Genomic DNA, 17,105 nt, shown 5'->3' with positions numbered 1-17,105 from the left:
TTACTCTTTGAGATGAGAAACACAGGCAACAAATATAAGTTTCTAAAAAGATATAAATTATCTTCAAACTTTTTTTCTATTCAAACATTATATTATTCTCTAATCAATTTGTGGAATATTAAAAAACTACATTTAATAATTAAAATAAATATTTAATTAGGTACAAAATCTCTTACTTTTAATAGTAACAATATATAGAAACATCTAGCCTTCTCCCATGGAGGGTTTAACATCCACTAAAATTTCCAACTATATCTAGAAAGAATATCAAAACAAGTATATGTATATTACCCAAAAATTAAGAATGAGAATAGAAGTAAAATATTGTTTGTATATTTAGTGAAAGATTACGGGATAAAATCTAAACAACTTACCAAAAATTATTCCATTGGTGCACTTTGATACATCATCAAATGAAATAAAATTATTTGAAAAACCAATGGTCGAAAAGTGACTATTGATTTCTTCAACTAAAGTATTTTCCTTAAATCCAATCTCAAGCTCCTTGTGCACTGATTGAAAATTAGGATTAGCATTATTGATGCGTCCTTTTATGATATAACAGATCTTATTTTGTTGTAAATAATTTTTCCACAACTCAATATAACCATTGAAAAGTGTAGCGTGAATTTTTGTTCCATGTAAAAGTTTCACTGTAAGTTAATCTGATGGTAAAAACTATAATATGAAAAGACATGCATGAAATAAAATATTGATATAAAATAACAATTACCTCTTCATCAACTAATGTCACAATTTTTCGGGTGCCTTGATTTATTTTATTGTTGAACTCTTCTACTATTCCACTCCCAAACACTAACACTCGTATTACCCAACATGATTCAAATACTCTTAGACTATTAATTGGGACACATTGATCTAACATTTCTTTTTCACTGGCCATTGCAAGTGTACCTAAAATAAAGCATGCATAAGGGTTTTATAAGTTATCAAAATGGCTAATTCAATAATTGATTATTTTTATGATGTAAGAAAAATTGTTTACCTTAGCGGATGTAATTATTGAAATCTGAGTGATTCAAGCATGGCAATTGCAATAACGCAAATCATGTAGTATTAATATAACACAGAAGTAAATGAGATAGTCTAATTTTTAATTCTTTTTAAAACAAGCAACTTGAGTTGGCATAGCAATTATAAGTATTATTAATTATACAACAAAGGAAAAAATAATACTAATATTTAAGTGATAAGACTTAGATCAAATGACTAACCGATTTTCTGTGATGAATTGCAATTCTTCAATAACCTGTAATAAATTTGTAAATTATGTGAAATGTGAAATTAGCCAAGTCAAAAATATGAAACAAAAACTATATAATAAAAAATTATTGGTGCAACAATAAAATAAATTATTGATGCAACACTAAAAACGGTACATGCAAACGTGCTTGTAAAATACGAAGTAGCAAAAGATGTTGATATATTAGTAAAAGAAACAATACATGGAATCGCGATGTTGGAATAGGGCGAACTTTGACGTTTAAATTGTAATATTGTAGCTTCTTTTATAGAAGTATTATGGTACACAATTTGACACGTGAAAGGAATTATATAAAGTATATTTGTGTGTAGGTCAAAGAGAAGAAAAAATAATCAAATAATTAAAACTTCTACCAAAATATTTCCTTGTATCGTCCAGCAAGTCAAATTCTTTAAAACACTTCCTTGTGTAACGGAACCACAATAATGATGGTTCCATTTTACCCGGTATGGATTTTTTTTGTTTGTAATTGAATACCTGATATGTAATTTACTGTAAGTCAATTACATATGCTTTTTTGTTCAATAATGCGAATAAATTGAACCAAAAACTAACATATTATATAGTCCCATTAATATCATAATACCTCCTAGTCAAATTCTTTAATAAACTTTCCTTGCGCAACAGTAGAAAATTTTTATTACCAAATAATTAAGGCAACATAATAACTCATTTAATATTCCAAAGAGTAAAGGGAATATGTTATTTAATGAGAGTGAAAGTTTAGGAATTTTTTTTATTAAGTTTCCTTGGGTAAGAAATGTGAGAAAATTTAACCACTTAATTAAGGCAAAGTTTAATAACAAGTAATTGAAGAAAAATTTACCAAAAAAAATCGAAAACTAAATTAATTAAGTGAATTTTTTTAAATATTTATGAAATACTTAAATTACTATATTGTCCTATGGAAACTCTATGTTTTAAAGGGTAAAAAAAGCAAACGGCATTTCGCTAATGACCTTCGTGCTTTTAATATAATATAGATATAGATATAGATTAAATTTGACAAATGGCCATAAATATGACGTTTTTTCACAAATGGTCATAACTATAACGTTTTTTCACCAAACATATAATTTTTTTTTTCTCACACAAAAATTATATAACTAAAATTTTTTCATCAAAGTCATATAACTTTAGTTTCTCACATAAAAATCATAAAGCTTCTACTAACTCATACAAAATTTATAGTGGCCGTAAAATAAATTTTCTGATAGTATTTTCTTATTTTACGTTTTTTTATTTCTTATTTTCAATCTAATAAATAATTATCCAATTAAAATAGAAGAAACATGAGTTATGTTATCGGGAACGGCTAAAAATATACTCATGTTTCTTCTATTTTAATTGGATAATTATTTGTTAGATTGAAAATAAGAAATAAAAAACGTAAAATAAGAAATATATATATATATATATATATATATATATATATATATATATATATATATATGTGTGTGTGTGTGTGTGTGTGTGTGTGTGTGTGTGTGTGTGTGTGTGTGTGTGTGTGTGTGTGTGTGTGTGTGTGTGTGTGTGTCATATACATAAATTAATAATACTAAAAGTGAATTCTTCCCTCATAAGAAACTTAGTTCGGAATGCATGAGATTCTGACAAAAAAAAAGAAGAAATAAAAGGTATAATTAGAGAACACTTGAAATAAAAATGCTATCGATTCGAATATAAATCTTGAAAAGAAAAATAAAAGAGAGAAGAATCATGTTTTGAAAGATTTACTATTCACTTTTAGTATTATTTTAACTTTTATATATGAGTATTGGGTCGAGTGGGCCACGTCGAGTTGGCTTATCTCTATTTTAATTGAATTATTATTTATTAGATTGAAAATAAGAAAATTAAAAATCATAAAATAAGAAAATACTATTAAAAATTTATATTTTTCAATCACTGTGATTTTTGTGTGAGTTAGTAAAAGTTTTGTGATTTTTGTGTGAGAAAACATAGTTATATGACTTTGGTGAAAAAAGTCATAATTATATAAAAAAAATTTTGTGAGAAAACAAAATTATATGACTTTAATAAAAAAATCCTAATTACATAACCATTTGTGAAATTTACTCATCAAATCACTATACTCTATGCAGTACAATGGTAGGAATAGTTCTGCTATTAAACAGTATTTTCGTTAGGCGACCTAATTTACAAGAATATTACTTTATATTTAACTTTACTTTTACGAATTTTCTGCTGTATACAGCTACCTACTTTAAATTTAAAATTTTCTGTAGTTTTAATGATAACTGAAAAAAATCACTTTTTTTAGGTGAATAAAAAATTTAAAGTGCAAAAATATAGAAGAAATGGAGGTTTATAAATAAAATAATTACTTATCTTATTCTTTATTACATTTACATCCAACTTTACATTGTACCATTTAGTATAGAGTTCAAATTTGGTATAATTTTTATGACACATTTCAAAAAGAAAAGTAAATGCATAATGCAAAATCTGAATATGTGATTTATCTACCGGAACATATACCGTAAACTATAGGTGATATGATTCTGTTTATTTTTCTCAATTTTTTAGTTGCTTTCCTTTTTGCGTTATTGATACAAATTTTGGAACGCCTGACAAAAAAATAAAATAAAAATAAATAAATTAAGGATACAAGCGATAAGAAATACTAGAATAGTTAATAAAGAGTAGCTGAGCCTGTTGGATACAGTATATATATTTTTTCTGAACGTCCTAATATACGGTTAATGAAATACTTTTGATTTATCAAAAGAATTATAGTTATTATTGCCAATAAACAAAAGTATTGAAAATTGTCTTGCCTAGGGGTAGGGTCCTTCCTTCCCGGGAACCTTTTGCCCCCAGGCCTGTAGCAATTCCATCTAAATTTTCTCCATAATAAACAAATTTTGATGTCTGAAATTCCATCTAAATTCCACAAAATAATACAAAGAATTTTCTGGAAAATTTTCTTCACAAGCAGGATGTTGGTGCGGCTTTAAATAGCAGGTATCCTAATTAAAAACCTGAGTGACTTTGCCTCTCAAGGTAATATGCACGTTATTAATCCCAATTTATGTTGAGATTATAACATTAATAAAAGGGTAATTTTCAAGATTGAATGTAGAGTGGCTGATTAGACATTATGCATTCATGTAGCATATATAGCCATGAATGCCATGTAGTTTTGGGTGATCATGTTTGTCCATTGACCCATACATTTTATGCTAAATAGTTAAGGAAATTGAGAAGGTGGAAAAAGAGAATCTGAGAAATGCCTAATCGTGTTACGGCAAGGGCAAAATCATTTTCTTCCCAACCATCTTTAGCTCAAAAACTAATAGATGATCCTGTAGATCCTAAAAACGCCCAGTGTAGCGTTACATGCGTTTATCAGTCTCATATTGGAGGATATTGGCGTAACGTGACTGTTATATGGAGAAAGCATTTGATGAATCATAGTCTCACCGTATCCGTCGATAGCGTAGAAAACAATGATCACCAAACTTGCAAAATTGATCTTAAACCTTGGCATTTTTGGGCGAAAAAAGGTTACAAAACATTTGAGGTTGATGGAAATCAATTGGAGGCATACTGGGACCTAAGATCAGCAAAATTTTCAGGGAGTCCAGAACCATATAAAGATTTCTACGTTGCCTTAGTTTCAGATGAAGAAGTTGTCATGTTATTAGGTGATTACAAGAAAAAAGCCTACAAAAGAACAAAATCAAGACCAGCTTTAGTAGATGCCTTATTGTTTTATAAAAAAGAACATGTATTTGGCAAGAAAAGTTTCTCAACAAGGGCTAAATTTGATAACAACAAAAAAGAAAGTGATATTGTGGTAGAAAGCTCAACTTCAGGGCCAAGAGATCCTGAAATGTGGATAAGTATAGATGGGATTGTTTTGATTCACATAAAGAATTTGCAATGGAAATTCAGGGGAAATCAGACAGTACTAGTGAACAAGCAGCATGTACAAGTATTTTGGGATGTGCATTCTTGGTTGTTTAGTTCACCTGGTTCTAGCCATGGATTGTTCATTTTCAAGCCAGGGGAACTTGAGTTGGATAGTGACAAAGATGGAAGTAGCGTTGGAGGCGAAAGCGATTGCAGCGACCATACCAAGTATTACTCGACGTTGAGCCACTCTAAAGCCGCACCCTTTTGCCTTTTCTTGTGTGCCTGGAAGATTGAGTGACGGGAAAGAACGTATGTGAGCAGGGACGGAGGGAGAGTATTGTTGACTCGTTCGAACCAACTCCGTAACTTTTACTTATACCATAAGTTCTGGAACCTATAAACTTTAAATCTCGGCTCCAGAGCATATATGAGTGGTATGAAATTCATAAGCGGTTTAGAGATGAGTCGGTTTCAAATTCGCTGAAACTTTCAGTAGAAAAATTCTATGAATTGGCTGAAACTTTCCTTTTTCTTGAAGAAAAATTATATCCCTCCAAGTCTTTGTGACTTTTGTAAGTTGTGTTCTGTATATTATTCTGCATCAAATGCTTCAGCTTTCTTATTCTGTTATCAGCTCTTTTGATTTTCACTACCACCATTTTTTACCCTTGGATACTTCGTGCCAAGCAGTGGTAGATTAGATGCGTTTAAATATAAAACGGCCAAAGCACATTGATAAAAATATTCTTAAGTTAAAAAAAAAGTCACTCATGCCATCTGTTAAAAGTTTTTTTCAAAAAACATCATGCTGGTACCTAAACATCATATACAGTCAGACCTCTCTATAACTTAATTCCTATATAACAACACTTTACAATAAAAGTTAAGTTTTTTGTCAATCAATATTCATGTTATATTATAATATTTTATTCTATATAACAGCACTTCGCTATAACATCCAAAAATATGCGGAATAAACGAGGCTGTTATAGAGAGATTTGACTGTATATCATTTACTTCTAACATAGTTTTACTTGGCATATTTCGTATATACCGACCATTTTAAAATAGCCATGTAAGTGAGACACGTGAAAAAAAATTCAAAATTTATCCATAACTTTGCGAAATTAGTCATTTATGCCTCCATTAGGAAAATCTTTTTAGTTTCTTTCTCTTTCTTTTTTGAGGAATTCTTAGAAACAACTATAGATTAGAGATAGTTTTCCTAATTACCATTCGTAGCTATAATTCAATTGTTACTAACTTGTATCACTTATATTCAAACGCGCAACGAATACAACATGTGTTAACTGTATTCACTTGCGCAATGAATACAACATGTATCAACTGTATTCGTTCGTCAATTATATTCATTTGTGCAACGAATACAATATGTATCATCTATAGTCAAGGCGAAATACAGCAATGGCGGACACACGTGGTGGTGAGTGGATTCAAGTGAACATGCTTCATCCAAAAATTATATTGTGTATATGTATAAATTACGATTAAAGTTGTGTAAATTCTGTATAAATATTTTATTTGAACTCACTTGACAACTAATATTATTTTACGGCTAAAGTTATGTACTTCTAATATTGAACCCACTTGCACAAAATCTTGGATCCAACATGTATTTGTTCATTCAACGAATACAACTAATGTGAAATACAGAAAAATAAAATGCTCTTGCTGAGAGTCAAAATCAAGACCTTCGCTAACTAAGCGGGCACTCTAACCAGTTGAGCTACGAGAGCTTGTTGCTCTCTTGTTTCAGTTCAAACAATTAATCTCTTATTTCATGAATTTGCTATAAAATTCAAATATAACTATGAATGATAAATTTACCGAAACTATAGTTAAGAATGATAAATACAATATAAGTATTTGATGGGTGGCGCAATTTTCCCTTCTTTGTTTACGTGAAAAGAGCATTACATTCCTCCACTCAACAAGCTATGAACCAGAAGCCTTATTGTGGGCATGGGCCTCGAGGCATGGCAAATTTGGCGGGTCAACTCAACTGATTAAGGGCCTGCTTTTAGCCCATTGTGCGCTTTTCAAAAGTCAGAATACAGATCTATGAAAACTTGAGATAACAACAACAATAACGAGTATAATCTCACTTAGTGGGGTCTGGGGAGGGTAGTATGTACGCAGACCTTACCCCTACCCTAAGGTAAAGAGACTGTTTCCAAATAGACCCCCGGCATCCTTCCCTCCAAGAACTTTCCACCTTGCTCTTGGGGAGACTCGAACTCACAACCTCTCGGTTGGAAGTGAGGGTTGCTTGAGATGATAACAAATAAGAGGGAAAAGTAAGAAAAGTTAGTGACCCAAAAAGTACTATTGTTCCTATCCAAATCTATTTTATCTCCGTAAATGGAGACCCTCTTTAGCCGTGCATAAACCAACCAATAATTAAGGCTCCCTTTGTCCATAATTTTTTTTTTTTTCAATTTTTTTTAAATGTGTTTGTCCATGAAATTTTACAAGTTTTTGAAAAAAAATTCAAAAATTTCAGATATTTTTTTTTCTCCACTCACAAAATTGCAATATTTTTTTAATTGAAATGCATGTCCAAACATAATTTCAAATTCCAAATACTATTTTTCAACTTAAGTATTATACTTTCGTTTTTTATTCCATTTCCTAATCTCCAAGCAAAGTATTAGGGATCCCCCCTCCTTTTTATATAGAAAATCCTTATATGTCTTATACTCATATATGGAACTAGTCAAACTTTTTCTACACAGCTACAAGCATTTTTCACAAGTTGGGGATTATGTGCTAGAATTCCAGCACTTGCATGTATTCTCTCTTGAAAGAAGCAAAAAACCCAAACAATTGCCAGCCATGAGCCAACTAAAGGTGTAACGATAAAGAAGCAGTTGCAAGTCGGCACTAGACTGTCTTTAAATTGGTGTAATGAATCAACTAGGACAAGTAGATTATCATATCATAACCGTTTTGGCTAAATTAAAATCAAAGTCAAATATTTATTCCCATCCATATGAGTACCTATCTTATATGTTGAGACAGACCAAGTACTAGTCAATTACACAGATATATCTGGAATTTTTCCTCTAACAGAACTTCCTATATTTAGAAAGTAAACAAAATCTCTAACTTCCTCTATCCAATCAAACCAGTTAATTCTCCCAACCCCTCTTACAGCATACTGCCAACAATCAAACCCCACATTTTTCAAAGGTTCTCCACTTAGCCTATTGCCATCATCCTACTCGTTATCAAGAAGAATTAATTGTACACATGTCTGCTTCGATTTCTTTTTTCTTACAACGATGGTGTTCATGATAACTTTTCTACATATCTTTGACTATTTCATCTGGTAGGGGTGAACCGGGAATTTCCTGAAGGGTGTTTAAAATTTAATATACATATATACAAAATAATTTTTGACCTACATACATAATATAAGTTTCATACACATAGTATAATTTTTTTATGAAGGGTGTTCACTCAATGTAGCTACATAGTGTATTCTTCCCGCGGAGGGGGTGTGATTTGACACCCCTTCCTGTAAGGTGACTACGCCACTGGGTGAACGCAGTGTATGCAGTTCCATGGGTTTAAAGTAATTCAGTATCTTTTTCACGAAATATAAATGTGTATATATATATATGTGTGTGTGAAGATCACTAAAATTTTAATAGATAATAGTAAATTCTGAGCCTATAATTGCAAAAATATAATGGATTTAGTAGTGAAAACATAAATATTGAATTCATCAAATTCAAACCTTGAATCTTTCTTTACCATCGGCTATCCGCTACCTTTTACCACAACAAGTACTCTATAACTCTATCAAGAATAGGAAGAAATTACCTTTTTTTTGGTGTTTTATGGAATTTAAATCTTGATTTCTTATGATTTTTACTCATTTTATTGACGGCCAGGGAACACTATTGAATGCGTAATTTAGAAAGGCCACACCCTGGTTTGCAATTTTTAATGCTCCTCTTTTGCATAAAACATTCTCAGGAGTCAGGACTATAATAAAAACCAACTGCCAAAAAGGAAGAATAAACGTGGTTAGCAATAAGGGTTAGGAGTGAAAACCAAGAGGCACGCTTTGGATTGAATCAAGGAGACAGGACCACTGACTAGGATTCACAAGTACTAAGAGGATGTCCCTTTTGTGCGTTGTTTTGCTCACTGCTTTTTACATTAAAATAATTAAGATCTCTAAGAAAAGTGAGGTCTCAAGTACAAAACTCGAAGTTAAATACAATTAAACGTGCAGGTATAAAGTGGTAATCAATTTTTAAGCTCTCGATCTTAATTATAGCCCTTATTATTACTTAATTATGGCCTTTATTTCTAATTCATGGACTGGTCCTACACTTTTTCTATTGTGGTGGCCGATTTCATTATGATGCTCATAATTAAGGGAGTTACTACCAATTACAGAAGCTTGAAAGTATGTAATAATGAGTTCATGATGATAAGGATCAAGGATCTTTAGTTTAGGCAGCAAAGATGACTCAGAGTTATATCATGATGAAATAATGATGAGTCCCACTTTATATAAATTCTCTCTTTTCAAAAATAAATTTAACTTGCATTAACGGCATAAACATTGCCGTATTTTTTTTATTCACAGGTGTAAATATATTTATACAAGGTAATTATAGGTAAATTTTTGTAATAAATATTAATTGATCTATAATTAACCCAGTAAAAACAGTAAATAATTGTTATCACGGTTAAATCCACTGATATAGTGTAAAAAGATTCACTGTTAGTTTATATAGTAACTTAAATTAAATCCTTTTAAATTGGTAGACGTAATACATGATTTATTCCCCTCACAAATTCACTGATCATAACCTTTTTTTCCTCTAGTCATATATCCTAACAATAAGACGTGGTCGAATTTGTTATATTTTAAGAGTTACATGTGGGAAATTATCGTACCAATTGATTGAACTAGCCCTTATTTGTTCCATGCAAAGACACAAAATTATCAACTCAACAAATAAACAGAAATAATTCTAATTAAGTCCCATCTGATAGAAAACTGAGGGGAGGAAGAAAAAATTAACCTCCGTCAGCAGAGTAATAACGACAAAAACAAAGGGAATAACAAGAACCTAAAAAGGTTTTTACACTACAGATTAGTAAATTATTCTCCTTTCCTCTTGAATAATTTGTTCCGTCAGTTAAAAAAAAAAAAAAAAAAAAACCATGTCAACTCTTGGGACCATGAATTGGATTAGGGTTTTGGACAGGAAAATGTGGTAATTGCATGGGAAATGGATAGTTGAATTGTATTGAAGAAAAAGGATCTTGTTTTTGGCCTATGGCTTCTAAAGCTTCAACCTGCGACCTTAAAAATTTCAAATAATTTGCAGCTTCATCAAGCATTGATGCTGTATCCATTTTGCTTCCTCCTGGAACTAGCCTCTGCAAAACCCTAATTCTTTCGCTTATCCTTTCTCTCCGTTGCCTCGCCGCGACTGTCTGTGGATCCGTTGATATTCTTACGTTCTTCCTCTTGGGCTTTTCCGGTGCTTCAGGCCCGAAGTTCACGGGCCTGAATGCAGCGGCCCGATATATCATTTCTTTCATTTGAGCAATTGCCTCTGGATCCGGCTCTTGATCTATTGAAGATACCGATGAGCTAGCTTGTTGAAAATTGATGTTCGATGAAATTGGACGTGACTTATTGTAATTTTCTGCTATTAATCTGGGCTTCTTGGATTTGGATTGCTTTTCCGAAATGAGCTGAAAATTACCACAATCTCCATTTAACGAATCTGACTCGAATAGATTGAATTCACTCGGAGAATTCTCAAGAGTTTGATTGTGGCTTCTCTTGTTATACTTATGATTCGGAGATGATTGTGACACCGTCTCATCGAGCTCATTAGCATTGATGGGCTTGTATGGTTTTCGTTTTCTTTCTTCTTCTTGAAGTATTTTATGTCCAGACTCATGACAAGTCAAAAGCTGTTGATAACCTAGCGACTGCTTCAGAGCTTCAGACGAGGCATTGTGTTCACTAGAAGAATTGAAATTCCACAAGCCTTTTGAATTATCAACAAAAATCATGGACATGCCATCATCTTCGATTGACGTGTCGGTGTTGTTGGTGGTGGTGGTTGCTGAGAGTAAGCAATCAAGGGATTCCAGAGAGCATGCATTTGAGAGTAGTTTAGGTGCTGGCTTAATCTCTTGGACTTGACCATTAGAGCTAAAATCCGCCATTAGGCCATTTAATGCCATTGGATTACTATCACTGATGTAATTAGGCATATTTAGTATAGGGGAAGAAGAAAATCCATTTTCAGCACAATCTCGGCTTAGATCTGCTGCTGATTTAGCAGCCATAGAATCAGCAGCTAATCTTACAGCAGCTTCTTGACGCTGTGGCATGTTCCAATTAGAAATTACGTGTATTGGATCAAATGAAGCTCCAAACTCCTGAAAAACTGGACTTTCATCCCAATTCAAACTCTCCATCAATACTACTTTTGCGATAGTCAGACCACTAGATCTTCAATACCTGAAAAAATGCGAGTCGCTTATAATTAATGAACTTTTCAACTGAACCCAGTATTTTATTTACACTGAGCAAAAATATGTGCGTTTGTGGGAAAGATACTAAAATTCATCAAAATACTTATTTTTGAACCCATTATTAGATACAGATGCAATGAGTTTAGTGGTGATAACTTAAATATTGAACCCATCAAATTTAAATTTTGGATTAGCCTCTGGATGAACGGTAATAAATCTCTAATAGCTTTGTCTTCCAAACGAATGAAATTTTATAAAAGAAAAAAAAAACTTACAATTAAATTAACTGCAGCCTGCAGGCGAAAATGATGGCTTTGTGTGATAGACTGATGAAATCGTGAAGGGTTTCTGTATTTAGAATCAAAGCTTTTAGTAAAACGCAGAAGTACAGGCTCTAACAACTATATTCTTGATTCATATAATCTGAGATAATATACAAAAATAGATATTGCTAACGTCAGTTTTAGCTACTAGCTATATATACAATTTGTCAAGTTGTATAAAAAGAGAAGCCATCAGAATCTCGGAACTGGCCAAAAACTTGCAGACATGAAAAACTAGCAAAGGGAAGAAAAAAAAAATGAAGCAGAAGATGACATATTTACCATATAACAGAAAACTGCAATCTGTTGTGTGAAAGAAGAGTTAGTTTTAATTTAGCTTAGGCAGCAATATTGGAAGGCCAAAATTCTTGACTCCTTTTTCAATATGTTGGTAGGAAGACATTAGCTAATTATTTATATATCTAGAGGAAGAAAAAGGAGTTGTAGAAATTTGAATTAAATAATTGGGAAAATAATATTGGTAGCACTTGTAGAAATAAAATATGTACATAAGTTCAAACAGTTGACAGGAGAAGTAATGTTTTTTTAAAGAGAAGATAAGACTTTTTGGTCAGTTTTGGTGGGGCTGTAAGAGTATAAGTTTTGCAGATGGGGAGCATGAGATTTTTGAGATGCGTTTTGAATTTATATTTATTTATTTATTCTGAAGGGTAGCCTTGACGTAACTGATAAAGTTTGTGTCATGTGACCAGGAGGTCACGAGTTCGATCCGTGGAAACTGGCTCTTGAAGAAATGCAGGGTAAGACTACGTACAATAGACCCTTGTGGTCCGCCCTTCCCCGAACCCGCGTATAGCGGGAGCTTAGTGCACCGGGCTACTTTTTTAATTTATTCAGTCAGTTGAATGTTGTTTTTTCTTAATTAATTAAATTATTAAACGTTTTAGGAATTGAGAAAAGCTCTGACCACCACCTTTTTGGTTTGCTTAGTTGCTCTTCTTGCTGTTCCATGCGTGCTGTTAAAAAAAAACCACAGGTACTGTTAAGCAACTTTAGGCTTTGGAAAAAATTTCATCTCTTTTGAAAAGACTCCCACTAATCACAGCTTTAATCATAACATTTTTGTGTTACTGTGAATTTTTACTTTATAGTCTCCCTTTTACCGCGGGTCAATCATACACTTTTAATTGCTATTGCAGATGTAAAGGTACTTTGTTGAGAGAAAAAAAAAGAGAGATCAAAAAGGTACTTTCTCTTTACTTCGTTCGCAAAGAGTAAAAGTAATTTCAGAAAAGCAAACAAATCCACCGCAAATAATGGAAAAAACGAGTTACTTTTTCCCACTTGGAGTTTGGAGCAGTTGATTTAGCAGAACTGTAACTTGTTACGCAAATAATGTTGTTCATCAAAAAAGAAAATTGACCTTGAACTTGACCTAACTCCAAAAAAAATCTTTGTCGTGACTTATTTAAGACTATATATATATATATATATATATATATATATATGGAATATGGGTAATAGCTAAATCGAATAAGATCAGGAATCAGGATTGCTGTAAATAGATTAATAGAAAGAAATTAGTTTATATATATATAATTTCAGTGTGAAGATTGTTTGACTCAAAAGATATTAGTAGAACCTTTTTGAACAAATCAATCAAAGATAAAGGGGTAAATCTTAGCTGAGTATAATAATCTCTAGAAGGAATAATAGATAAAGAGAAGATGGTCAGAGAGTTTTCTTTCATTCATGAGTAATAATGTCTCTAGCGTTCGGGCCCCCATTACAAGATTATTGTCCTCCTTTTATACTAAGAGAGAAACTGTTATAAATTATAAAAGACAAAATACAGGGAATATTCGAAGGAATATTCCTAATGTCCCCTGATGGGCTTACACTACTACCAGGGTCGTACAGTCTCTTGTTTTGCCTTAAAGTCGTCTCCCTCGGAACATCGACTCAAGGAGACCCCGTCATTTGTCGTACTCGTCGTTAGTCGTGATTGGTCAAATTTGGACCCATACAGTTAGTCCCTCCGTTTGTCGGGGTTGCAACCGGGTGCATCCTCGATAAGCGGACGTCATGCGCTCTTATGGAGAAATTTGATCCTTTGAGACGTTACGACGTGACCAATGGAGGAAGGTCAGCGTGCCCAGCAAGACATCGAGTAATACACTGTAACGGAAATGATATCAGCTTCACGTGCGCCATCATCACGCATGTTTTTGAGGCAGGAGTTGACGGCTTGATGCTTCGATTCTTGCGCTGCTTTGTGACCCGCCGCCTCGATTCTGGCGCCACCCAATCCTATAAATAGGTGAAGGGTTTGTTTTTTCGAAATTTTTTACCAATTTCACTACTGATAACTTCTTTCACTCTTCCGTACTTGCTCTCATATCCTTCTGCTTCTTCTTACGTTCTTCATTCTAAGATTCTTCTTCCTTCTTCTCTTTGTGTTGATATCTCTTGTGAAGAGGTTCCAGAGGCCACCCCGTTGTCCACGGCGCCCCCTTCTGGCGGTGAAGATACGGTGGTAGAAGAGGGTGACAGCCTTCTTACAGTGGATGAGCTACTGCCGAGGCATCCCTTATCTCGAAGTGACTTCCTCAAAGATTGTCACGACCCAATTTAGGATCGTGACTAGCGATTAGGAGCAAGTGCTCATAAGTAAGCCTCATCGGTATTTTACAGAAAATCAGCCAGAGTTTCCCCTATTTTTGGACCATCCCAAAAATTTCTCTATCTCAAATCAGCAACCAAACATCCTAATATCATACCAAACAATTGACAACTTGTCAATTAACCAATACAAGTCTCCACCATAACTAAACCACCAACTAACCACTAGAAATACTAATTTATCTCCAACTTTGATAAATGAGAACGATACTCAACATAAGACTATAATAACAAAAGAATACTCATGACACTAAAATAATGACTATGGAGCGACTCTAAGAGTTTAAAGAAAGACCATAAAAATAGATAAAATTCTCCGCCCACGCGAACAAATGCGAGGCTCACCGAGAACTATCAACTTGTCCGCTCTAATTAACGAAATCCTCGCCTGCGTCAACTGCTGTCTCTGTAAAAAAAATTAGTGGGGAATGAGTCGCTAGCTCAGTGAGTAATAACACTTAACCACAACCGTTTTTATTGGGGACAAGTCTATATTAAACAGAAATTATCATAAAAATGTTCCTTTCAGAAACAATAAAGGATTTTCAATCTCGTCATGTTTTTTTCTTGTAGTATAATACAATTGACAATTCCATAATAAGCTCGGTAACCATTGTATAATATCAATATCCATATTTTTGGGAGGTTTCAATGAACGGATCATGTAATCGGTATAATTGTGGACTTCTTCGCAAGAAGTCAAATATAACGATAGTCCCTACTCGAGGAAAATCGGTAACGGTATGCTAGTTCTACCTTTCCACTAGCGAGGGTTATAACTGTACTCTGTAATCGGTAAATACAAGGTGCACTAGGTCTAACAAAACCGCCATTAGCTACGGGATCCTTCAAAGTCTACTCCCCTTTGTACTTGTCTCTATATTCGTATATACTCATAGGAAAATATTTTAAAACAATATAGGGCATTTCGGTTCTTATCAAATCATGTAATTTCATTTCGATAACAGTAATTTCAAGTAACGGTAGAACATATCTAGTGACAACAAGAATATTTAAAACAACGGTAATCATCTCAAATAACTATTTTGGTATCATATCAAGTAAAATACTTATCCCACATGCAACTCAAAATAATCAGTAACATATTCATAGTAAATATCATGTGTAAATCATGCAAGTTATGAAAATATAAATTGCGGTAAGATTACTACTCATAGTACTCGTGTGAAATACCAAACTCGTCATCTCGAGCGATCCGTACAACTTTCTCCAATCAATATATAACCACATCAACAGCGATCTCGTGTTAATTTTCTTGTTTAGGCTAATTCATGGCTAATTTAGAATACCCAACACTCGAAGTTTCATGTTTGACTCTTAATTTGCCTAGAATAATTCTTATTGGTATTTAATTTCTTATACCTTGTGAAACCCTTCAAATATATGAACTGAGATAAAAAGAATTACCAGAAGAAAAGAACCCAGATGATAACTTCGAGTATTACTCGTAAAAACCAGTGCGTATTTAAGTTTTCTCAAGGTTTGGTTCCAGCCTTTCTTTCCTCTTCTTCTCCTCCTCCTCTTTTTGAAATTCGTTTTCTGCGTTCTGAAGCAGAATCCTTTTTCCGTTTTCCCTTCTTTCGTTTGTGTTGATATAGTTACATTTTATGGGCTTGGGCCGTTTTGTGAAATCCTTATTCTTTTTTTGATTTGTTTTTTATAGTTAGTTTCTTATTATTATATTATTATTATTATTTTGCTAATGACCAATACACCCTTATAAAAAATATAGGGTATTACAAAGATCCCCCCTACTCTGGACCCCGTGTTTTCTGAGACGGAGCAAGTTCATAACTATGCTTTTCGTGTAAAGTATGGCATCCCGCTCATGTAGATATGGTTCCGACGGGGAGAGATTGCTTAAATGTCCACAGACCTGGGTACTGCGCTTTTTATGAGTACCCTTTCATGATTGGCTATACTCTTCCTCTCTTCCCCTTAGCGGAAGAATTCTTTAGGTTCTACCAAGTTTGTCCGGCGCAACTTTCGCCGTATACGCTCAAGGTACTTCTGTTGCTGACCAAATATACAGAGTTGGCGGAGTGTAATGTTCCCATCCACCACCTTTTGCACCTGTTCACGCCCGGCTTCCATAAGGGAATTATGGTGCAGTTGAGCTTCGTGGCACGAAAGGGTTGGTGGTCGGGACAGATGACCGGGCAAGCCGTAAGTTTTGGCACAAATACTTCTTTGTCAAAACTGAACATATCGTTTCTGACTCCGCCAGGTTCCCGGAGCGATGGAATGAGACTCGTAAGTGTCGCCACTCGTTTTACTCTTCCTTCATCTGTATTCATTTTAAAGTTTGTTTGTTTCCTGTTTGTAGCTCTAGGATGTCCACCTCACCCTATCGCGAATATCAGGGATTGGGTAGCTCATCTGTTGCCTCATGCCGCAGAAACCCG

The 17,105-nt window shown here is 33.4% G+C and overlaps 2 protein-coding genes across 2 annotated transcripts; one reads left to right on the top strand and one right to left on the bottom strand.

Moving 5' to 3' along the window:
- Positions 1–4,092: 4,092 nt before the first annotated feature.
- On the top strand, positions 4,093–5,664 carry LOC107822914 (uncharacterized). Its single transcript, XM_016649505.2, has one exon. The coding sequence runs from the start codon at positions 4,539–4,541 to the stop codon at positions 5,463–5,465; it is 927 nt and encodes a 308-aa protein (XP_016504991.1). The 5' UTR covers positions 4,093–4,538; the 3' UTR covers positions 5,466–5,664.
- Positions 5,665–10,211: 4,547 nt separating this feature from the next.
- On the bottom strand, positions 10,212–12,396 carry LOC107822913 (transcription factor bHLH87-like). Its single transcript, XM_075254445.1, has 2 exons — positions 11,989–12,396; positions 10,212–11,699 (listed from the first exon to the last, which is right to left on the bottom strand). The coding sequence occupies exon 2, from the start codon at positions 11,654–11,656 to the stop codon at positions 10,382–10,384; it is 1,275 nt and encodes a 424-aa protein (XP_075110546.1). The 5' UTR covers positions 11,657–11,699; positions 11,989–12,396; the 3' UTR covers positions 10,212–10,381.
- Between the last annotated feature and the right edge of the window lie 4,709 nt (positions 12,397–17,105).

Source organism: Nicotiana tabacum, chromosome 6 (assembly GCF_000715075.1).
Source record: "Nicotiana tabacum cultivar K326 chromosome 6, ASM71507v2, whole genome shotgun sequence".
NCBI lineage: Eukaryota > Viridiplantae > Streptophyta > Magnoliopsida > Solanales > Solanaceae > Nicotiana > Nicotiana tabacum.
The sequence above is the reverse complement of the archived record's forward strand: the minus strand, read 5'-3'. Positions and strand labels throughout refer to the sequence as shown.

What these genes read in the sequence shown, in the direction of transcription:
- LOC107822914 (XM_016649505.2), top strand. Translation starts at nt 4,539, where the DNA reads ATGCCTAATCGTGTTACGGCAAGGGCAAAATCATTTTCTTCCCAACCA.
- LOC107822913 (XM_075254445.1), bottom strand. Translation starts at nt 11,656, where the DNA reads ATGGAGAGTTTGAATTGGGATGAAAGTCCAGTTTTTCAGGAGTTTGGA.